A 9,683-nucleotide genomic window follows, 5' to 3' on the forward strand; every position below is an offset into this window, starting at 1 on the left:
AAACTCTAAAATCTCAGATTATAACTGTTTATTGTACCTGTGGTACATTTAGACTAAAAAAGTGATAGCTAAAATCGTTTACTCTCACTATGCGCCAAGATCCTATTGGAATTTGGGGACAATACTGCCACTCAGTGGGCACTATGACCGTAGGCCTACTTTACGGATGTTCACAAGTAGGTCAAGGATCCTGTGTGAGTAATTTAGACCAAATGCTTATAAATTCAGAAAATTATTTTATTTGTTAGCTGAGTAGGAATATTGTCCTCCCAACCCCTTGCTAAAACATTACGGCAGAGAGTTCATCACAAGGCAGCTGACGGACACGTCAAACAATTCAACAGGTTAAAAAATGCACGTGCCAAAACGTCCTCTCAGTCATGCGACTGTAGCTGTGGTATCCTTATGGGAATCGTAGTTTAACTTGCTTGTTTGACTCGGCAGCAGACGGGGTTATGAAACTACACATCCCATAAAACTCCACAAATGACTGCTCCTCCCATACAACTTCCTGCGCAGGCTCATCGATTCGAGATGTCAGGCAGACTTTAGCACTGTTGTAAGCTAGTTATCTTCATAACTAGAAACTAGAAATTTAAGAAAACGTCAGGTACTCCATGAGCCCCTAATACGACAACTGCAATTTGCAGGGTATTCACTAATATTGAATATTTACCCTGCCACAGTTCGTGCAATGCGATGAAGAGTGACACATTCAACTAGCTAGCTAACTGCACTAGATCTTACCTAGCTTACCCAGCTAACAACAGGCTAGCTAGCTTTCATCTTATTTTGAGAGCTAGCTAGCCATCATCACCTTAACGTTTTTAAAGGGAGATAAAAACTAGCGGATCAGACGCAAGTTGATAGTTAGCTATCTAACGTAAGGAAGTGGGATACACCTCTGCAATGGAGGAAGTTGATAAGATTTTAATTCACTCGCTCAGACAGACTGGCACGTAAGTTGTGAAAATATGGTAACTGGGTAATTTAGTAGTACTGTTTAGCACAACATTTTTGCAATGTTTAGTTAGAGCTAGCTATCAGCGACAGTAACAGGCTTGTTTTTTCCTAGAAACTGTTACTGTATATTTTCACGGGCTACGGTAGGTTGGTAATGAAAACTTAAGGGAAATTAGGCTTTCCTATGCCGTGTAATTTAGTCAGTTGGTCATATGACTGGAGCTATTTATACGATATTTTTGTCGGTGTGTGGGGGGTTGCTCATAGAAAATACTTTTTAGACTTGAGTATAATCTCAATCACCTGGCATTCATGCATCATTTATTTAAGGGATGTGGCTGATGATATCCAGAGTGTGAAGCAGTTCACCAGTGAGCTGATTGTAGAAGCTGTGGTGAGATGTTTGCGAGTGATCGATCCAGCCCTTGGCAGTGGGCTGTCCCCCTCTTTGCCTCCTGGCATGTCTGCTCGCTTCAGAGTGGGCATGAGCCTGGCACAGGCCTGCCAGGTGAGTGTGGAGCAGTGATGTAGTTATATTTTGTTCGTGTTTCTTTCAACCTTGTAATAATCTCTTTATTCTAGCTGTTTGATAGATATTGAGGGTATTAGGTTGGTTGGGATTATATGAGCATCTGTGAAGCCCTCTGTGACATTGTTTGTAAAAAGAGTTATACACATAGATTTGCCTTTTCAATAAATTAACTAGGGGTTGACCAATATGTTTTTTCAGAGCAGATACTGATTATTAGTTATCTAGGAGACCAATAACTGATATTTGAAACCAATATGCATTTGCAGTAAAAATGAAAATCTTGGTGTATTATAAAAGGTGAACTACAGAAGAAATACAATAGCAATGGAATTGACTAATCCACTCTGACAACTGTACACAATATATGCAGTCCGTGTATGGATTAACACAAGCGTTAAATGCTGTTTCATCACGTATTATGTCTCCAACAACAATATACAGCACCTTTCTACAAAAATGTCAGGGATAGCTTCAGAACACACCAGTAGCATTACTAGTAGTTGTGGGTGTCGACAGAGTATGACAGGCTATTACTAAAATTAGATTAATGTGACTATTTGGGATGTAAGAAAAAGAAAATATGAATGTTTCTTCCCATATTCTCTTGTTCTCTTATATTGATAACATTGATTAAATCATAGTTCTATACAATGGAATAACCTGATCCTGTATGAGAGCCTACTATTTTAGTGTGAGTGAATATCTTAGAGGGGTAGTGATGTTCATGTGAATTTAGAAAGTCTGCAGCATTTTTAAGAGGTGATTTGTGGTATTTAAAAACATACTTATGTTTTGCTCTAAGGTCCAGTTGTCTAATATGATATGGATGTGTTTGCAGGATCTTGGATACAAGGGAGAGATTGGTTACCAGACCTTTCTGTACAGCAACGAGCCAGAGATCCGTTCCCTCCTTATGTTCTTGGTGGAGAAGCTTCCTAGAGAGAGTGCTGAAGCATCAGACCAGCCAGCTGGTACATACACCATATGCGTTCCCTGGCTCCTCCCATTTCTGATATTTATTATTTTACCCTCCTAAAGTGACTATACATTGTCATTAAGTAATATTATTTACTGGGTGTAGGTATTGATGTGGAAAAACTGTAGAGCTGTTATTTGCATGTAAAGGAAAAAAAAAAAAAAGATTCATTTTGTGTTTTCTAATGACTACTACCAGGAAAATCAGCTGTTCTTCAGAAATCCATCGCTGCCCAGATCAGAGCACAGTTATCCCTTCCCTGGCTCCCTCCATCTTGCAGACTTCCCCTTCTTTTCAAAACACAGGTACATCGAAACATTGTTACCACTAGAAAAGCAAGTATTGCTCTGTTTATAATTTTTATAGAAGGTCTAGCTATTTCTTTTTCTGTCACTATCTAATCCAGTGAAATTCATTACTACTACTTGCCAGGGTAGTGATACATTAAAGATGTGTGTATTTAGCCTGTTCTTCTTCTTGAACTGAGTCACATCCTTTTGTTTTGGTTTCAGAGCCCCGGACCATCACATAACTTTCATACTCAGCCCCTTAGTTTACCACACTGTGTCAAAAGCCCAGGGAAAAAGCAACTGAAAGGTAAATCAGCTCAATTCTGTTTAAGTTCCTTCATCCAACAACTGGGTTTTTGGTTGATTACCTTTTAAAAGAGACATATGCATATAATGCATCATTATTTTCTTCTTTATTCTGAATATTTCAGAGGTAATGGACTATCATAGAGAGTATCTCCTCCCTGTCACCGCCCAGCCTTCCCAGCATGCTTCAGTGGCAGCCTCCCTGCTGGAGCAGCATACAGCTGAGCTGAGTGCGGCCCAGGAGTGGGAAAATGAGTGGAACAGCCAAGGTCTTCTTTCACGGCTCACACCAGAGGTATGCTTACAGAACAGATAGTTCATCAAGCATGTTGTTTTTGCTGGGAGTATTCCACTCAAAATAGTGTGTGGACTGTTCTGTTTTGACCACATTTACATCTTCAATGTAAAACATTGAACTTAACATAGCAACCTTTTATATGTACCAATTGTCAAAATGTTCTCACTGCCTTTTGAACTGAACTGAAGTATCTGTGTCTACAGGAGTATCGTTCAAGGAAACGTGCCCGTCTGCAAAAGCGTATCGAAGAGCAACTGCGCACAACGGCCCAGTCTCAACCTGATGTTGCTGCTGGTGCTCAACGCTCTGGGTCTGACCTATCAGAGCTGCTGCAGTCATTTGGGGGATCTGCCCTTAACAATGACGTCCTCACTAAGGGCACCCGCTTCACCCACACCCAGAAGTTCACTTTTACCCAGGTGAATATTTAGCACTATTTTTTATTCAACATTTAATAGTTTGAGTGGTACTTTAGTCTAGATTCAGTAGATTCACGACACACTCTTCAGATTTTTGAAATATTTTGTCTTTGACCAGGGGTTTCCTCAGGTTAGACGTTCTGCAATGGCTAGCATTGCTCTTCGCATCACAAATATAGCAGCAAGCATTGTCTGTGTCAAGTTTGAAAATGTAACTGACATTGGTCCGTCCCCATAATAGTACTGAGTTTGGTATCCAACCCTATTCTTGAGTGAGGCCCGAAATTCCCTTCTCAGATAGGCCAGTCAGTTGTTTGGTCTGTGCTCTGTTGTAGGAGCCAGAGAAGGCTGTCCAGCAGATGGCAGCAGCAGCCAGCTCCCTGCCCAGCGGGCGGGAGTCAGAGGAGGATGTCCAGGCACGACAGCAGGAGGAGATGGCTTCACTACAGCAGCAGCTCCAGCAGCTCTCGTTCCACATAGATGAGCTGGGAGGAGACATGAAGCAGCTCACAGTGTCCATGCAACAGGTAACTTGCACTACATCCATCTATTTGATTGTTTTGTGCCATTGCAATGTCACAAGCTTTTCTTGTGTGCCTGCAGCTGTCCAGTGAACTCAAACAGAAAGAGCTTGGAAACACAGAGAAGGACGAGGGTGTACAAGTAAAGAAACAGACCATTGACCTGCTGCCAGACGTGGAGAACAACATGACAAAGCTACAGGTCGGAAAACTCCTCTGTACAATTCTTCCAGGATAGATGTATGTGATCAACGTTTTCATGTAAATATGATTTTGTTTTAATGAGCTGTGTTATCATGTGTAGCAAGAACTCCTATGATGTAGACTTCACATCTTTAAGCATGTGTGTGTTCATCAGACTCTGGTGGAGAGTAGTGCCAATCGGGTGGTTAATCTCGCCTCTCAGTGGGAGAAACACCGAGCTCCACTCATAGATGAACACCGCAGGCTCAAGGAGCTCTGCAGCAACCGAGAGGTAAAATCATCCCCTTACTGTGCCACAGAATAAGCCAGGTTGGGTGGTGCTCATGTTTTACCTGTAATATTAAACGGACAAAAGTAAAACTGAGACAAACACAGGTAATGTTGCAGAGTAAATGATTAATGCAAATGTGTCACCATGCATGTGTCCATTTACTTCTTTAGATGGAGTCGTCCAGAAAACTGTCTGAAATCAAAGATCTTCATGATAAAATCCGTCAGTCTGCTGAAGAGGCCAAGAAAAAAGAGGGACTGTATAAGCAACTGGTATGTGTGTTTAGGTATTACATTTATATCAGTGTTCTCTTGGCTTTAAACAAAATGTATGTCTGACATGATATCCTGTGGAAACCCTAAAGATAACCGAGTATGAGAATCTCCCGAAAGATGTTTCACGCTCAGCGTACACTTTGAGGATCCTGGAGATTGTTGGAAACATCAGGAAACAAAAAGAGGAGATAACTAAGGTATACAGGGGATGCTTTGGTAGTTAATCTGCTGTTATTGATATTTAACGAACCACTGAAAATATACTAGGAATTTTACTTTTGACTCAGTTTTGATTACCTCCCTCTTGTGTAGATTTTGTGTGACACCAAGGATCTGCAGAAAGAAATTAACAACCTGACAGGAAAATTGGACCGAACGTTTGCTGTGACCGATGAACTGGTCTTCAAGGTGCAGAATCCAACAATTTGTTTAATGATAATTATTTTAGAATGTGCTCCATTTGATAAAAACAGGTGCTAGCTGTACCAAGTTGGCACATTCACTTTTTATTTGCCCTGCAAGTTTTATTTCCCCTGCAAGTTTTATTTCCCCAGGGGTGAATCTAGGTTCCCACTTATGGGGGGGGCTAAGCCCCTAGATAAAACCTATAATTTTTCCTGTGACCCAGCAAAACTAGGGGGGTCTGGGGGCATGTTCCCCCAAAAGAAATATTTGAAAATATCCTTTTAAATAGTGTCCTCTAGTGGAGTTTAGGAAGAGATGGGCTAAATACGCCCATGAATTTCCCTATTGACTATTCTTCGTTCTTCAGGATGCCAAAAAAGATGAATCTGTCCGCAAATCCTACAAGTACTTAGCAGCCTTGCACGAGGTAAGACCTTGTTTTGTGGCTCTGGTGTTTAACTTGGAAGCTGAAAAAGGATACTCTAAGGCTGTGTCTACTACCGCGCACTTTACAAAGTACACTGCAATACAGTGCACTGCAAAACACTGCACTTACATATTCAGTGCACTTCGTCGCTGATAAGTGCTGTCTGAAATGGAATACTTACGTTAAACACTTGACGGAAGTGACGGACGCAAATCTGCTCGCGAAAGCTGCCAAAATGGCTCCTCTTCTTCTGCTACGTAGCCAAGATGGCGCCCGTTTAGGGCGAGTAGTGTCCATCGTTGTACACTGTTTTTTTGGACCGTTTGCAGTGCACCATCCGGGTACTTTCAGTGCACTGAATTCTGCTGGTTTTGTGAGTGAAGCGCCTAAGCACTGAAAGTCAGTGCTCGAAGTGCACAAGTGCGCGGTAGTAGACACAGCCTAAGTAAAGTGGTCTCACTCTAACCCTAATTACACAAATCATCAGGATGAATATTGACCTGAATTGTTCAACTTTTTCCTCATCTTAGAACTGTACTCAATTGATCCAGACTATTGAAGACACAGGCACAATCATGAGAGAAATCAGAGATCTGGAGGAACAGGTATGTTTTATTGACCACTGCATTCTTTGAACCCAAGTCAAAGTTCTGTTTTGGTTGTAGTATTACACTAGTCTTACAGTTCCACTGCTCCAGTCAGACTCTCCTCTCGAGGAAGTATGTAGTACCTTTTAAAATTGAACACACTAACCAAAGTTGACTTCCCTCCCATAGATTGAAACAGAGAATGGTAAAAAGACTGTGGCTAACCTGGAAAAGATCCTGGAAGACTACAAGGCCATTCGACAAGAGAACTCTGCCCTGGCTGCCAAAATCAGGGAGGGATAATTCCCACCTTGCCCTGTTGATTTGCTGACTAGCAACACAGATTTGAGACTGACTACCTGTTGAACTAAAACCAAATTCCATCTGTAGATTTGGAAATGCTGGTTAAAGTCTATGGTTGTATTTTTGGTATCTTTTGAGCCTACAGGACACTGATGGGGAGGATTTTGTACTGCAACAACAAAGCAATTTTGTGCACAAACCATGTTGGATGTACAAGTGACACTTGCTCTCTTTGCCCTTCCTTGCATCTCTGGGGTCCATACACTGGTTTCACATTGATTTAATTCTGGCCAATCAAAAGAAGAAAAAAGAACAATTCATTGAAGTTTCTTTTCTTTTTCTGAGCAATTTATTTTGAATGTACAGATATTCAATTGGTTCTATTATTGCTCCATTCACAAGACACAGTCTTGGTGATCAAGGTATCATTGCATTGAGCGCTGATTTGCACCTTTTTAATACAGTGATTATTCCCTCTATGCCTTGAATGGTTACTGTAAATGTAAACCATACAATTAGCTTCTATCGAAATCAATGCTGGAGACAGAATAGGGGATGGCAGTATGTTTAAGTGAACTTGTAGGTCACATGGATAAGGTTCTCCCCCCCCCCCCCACAATATGCTTACTGTAGTGCCCCTAACAAACCACTAACATTACATTGTACAGTTAAATACTTCATACAATGACTCAAGGACACTCCTGTCTGCAGCACCAGGGAATTGTTCAAGCCTTGCCTCTTAAGACCATGATGGTATGGAAATGTGGAAAAAGATTCCATTGACAATATCTCACATTTGACCTCTTAAAACACAATGTTACTTCTGTATTGTTTTCATATAAGTCCAATCTCATGCCTTGAAATCAAATGCTGCCTTTGTGTCTTTTGCTCAGTATTATTTAGTTTCCGGAGCCTTGACAGGAAGTGGATGACCTATCGACCTTTTGTACACTGATTTAAATGGTCATAAGAAACATTTGTCAATTAACTTTTTCCATAATGAAAATGTATTAAATGTTCAATTTAATTTAACAATTGTGCAGGTTTGTTACATTCTCCATATATTACACAGTATTGGTCTCTGTCGTATAATGGAACTAGATGACACTGGTCTTATGGTGTTTAAAACCCCCAGTTTCATATAGGAACAATTTTCTTTAACGAAATTCCTATATAAAACACAACAAGATCTGTGCATTATCTTGAATAAGCAAGTCATGATTTCTGGAAAGACACATTGATGTTGAGTTTTTCCAAATGTTTTGGGCACTTTGAGCACCATAAACTGAGTGCCATTAGCTGTTCTGAGAAGTCATTGCGCCCCACAGTAAGAAGTACGTTTTAGGCCACATATTAAGTTACGTTTTTTGTGCAAATATTTTAACCCTGCCAAATAGCTTCCCATTTGTTGTGAGGCTATGATGCCACCTAGGTAGACAATGTTTACACTACGCATAGCAAAGCTTCAAAATGCTACCTTGCAATTGTAGCCTACAACATTTAGCCTTGTGCAGACTGCAGCAAATGTGCTCCGCGTGTCACGCCCGCTCAGCTCACTGTCGAACCAACTCACTCGTACTCCGTCGTTAAGATTTTCACATGGGTCTTTTTAAAGTTTATATGTTGGTTTTGGTCGTTGTACATTAGAGTTGCGTGCACCTCTGTCTTGTGGCATAAACTAACTACCCAGTCATGTTTTTGTCAGTGAGCAATCCGCTTTTCTCCGATTTTTGACCCTGGCCTGATTGTTGCGTTTTGGATGAACTTTATCGACCTGTCTGCTTTTAATTACGAACCCTTGCCTGATTATTGATTACCCTAAACTCCGATTGCCTCACAGTCTGCCATATTATATCACCCTCGCCCGTGCAGGGGCTGCTTAACTTCCCAGCTCAATCGAATCATTTTGATCTTACCTTATAACCTACTGTGCACATTGGCTACACCATAAACCAAGTAGTTGTGTAACATAAGATAATGTAAGCCAATTAATGTAACGAGTGGATTTAACTCCTGCCTCGTGTCTCTTCAAAATAAGATTCGGCTTTGTGTACAGTTTCAGGGCTGCCAACCTTTGCAAAAACCTGAAAAGGATGCAGCCTTTTCTGTGGTATCATGATTACAGAAAGGGATCGTATTATTATTTATATTGATACATTTTTTGAGACTGCTAACGATCAGAATGTTAATCAGGCACGGAGCCAGACTTTGTAAACATTCTGGGCTTAGCCCAAACCTATGGACGTATGGATTCGATGTGATGCAAGATGGGAACCACCACACGTAATGCGAGCGCGCATAGCGCGTGACCAAAACATTTAGGCCATTATTTGAGCGCAAAATAGTTTAATTGAGTTTTATGTACAGTAAACATATGTTTATAGGTCTATATAGACCTTTTTCAATTGGTAAAACCTTGTCTAGTGATGCCATCACTCTGGCCCTGCTCCCATCCATCCTCGCTGACGCGTATCGTGGTAGGGCCCCCCGGCCCAGCTATCGTAGCCTATCTGAGAAAACGTTTTTGAAAAGACGGGCTATAGACCCAACCAACTCTATTTGGGAGGGGAGAACTCCCTAACATGGTACAATCCATGGAGAGGCTAAGGTGTCAGAATGCGGAACGTGTGTAGCCTACTTTAAGAGAAGATAGATAATACCACCGTGACAAATGTCAACAACAAAAAGTCCTCGACCTGCCCAAAAGTGAAGCGGCCCACTGGGAACTATCCCGATTCTCCCGATTACCCACCACGGCCCTGTTTACAACGTTAACAGGGCTACTTGGTTGCCTCTGCCTTTTCAGCGTGAGATAGGATATATAGAAGGTGTGGCGTGAGAGCGTGTGAAATGGTTGAAATGCGTACCTCACGGCCAATATGAGTGAGAGTTGGCAGCCCTGCAGT

The 9,683-nt window shown here is 41.4% G+C and overlaps 1 protein-coding gene across 2 annotated transcripts; it reads left to right on the forward strand.

Annotated features, from left to right (window-relative positions):
• Window positions 1-510: 510 nt before the first annotated feature.
• ccdc22 (CCC complex scaffolding subunit CCDC22) lies at window positions 511-7,812 on the forward strand. Of its 2 annotated transcripts, XM_084681168.1 has the most exons (16): window positions 511-959; window positions 1,294-1,471; window positions 2,334-2,466; window positions 2,670-2,776; window positions 2,984-3,068; window positions 3,193-3,362; window positions 3,569-3,784; window positions 4,120-4,311; window positions 4,388-4,507; window positions 4,664-4,780; window positions 4,951-5,052; window positions 5,145-5,252; window positions 5,368-5,463; window positions 5,828-5,887; window positions 6,418-6,492; window positions 6,664-7,812. In XM_084681168.1, exons 1-16 carry the CDS (start codon window positions 910-912, stop codon window positions 6,775-6,777), a joined length of 1,923 nt encoding a protein of 640 aa, XP_084537294.1. In that variant the 5' UTR covers window positions 511-909; the 3' UTR covers window positions 6,778-7,812. The 2 variants fall into 2 exon arrangements, with proteins under 2 accessions (XP_084537294.1, XP_084537295.1); XM_084681169.1 differs by lacking the exon at window positions 1,294-1,471.
• The last annotated feature ends 1,871 nt before the right edge of the window (window positions 7,813-9,683 follow it).

This window comes from Hypomesus nipponensis, chromosome 18 (assembly GCF_054491055.1).
Source record: "Hypomesus nipponensis isolate SF chromosome 18, ASM5449105v1, whole genome shotgun sequence".
Classification (NCBI taxonomy): Eukaryota; Metazoa; Chordata; class Actinopteri; order Osmeriformes; family Osmeridae; genus Hypomesus; species Hypomesus nipponensis.

Excerpts from the sequence above, each read along its gene's own strand:
- ccdc22 (XM_084681168.1), top strand. The coding sequence starts at position 910 with ATGGAGGAAGTTGATAAGATTTTAATTCACTCGCTCAGACAGACTGGC. Across the intron at positions 1,472-2,333 it reads GCCTGGCACAGGCCTGCCAG|GATCTTGGATACAAGGGAGA; the intron begins GTGAGTGTGGAG and ends ATGTGTTTGCAG. Across the intron at positions 3,069-3,192 it reads AGGGAAAAAGCAACTGAAAG|AGGTAATGGACTATCATAGA; the intron begins GTAAATCAGCTC and ends TGAATATTTCAG.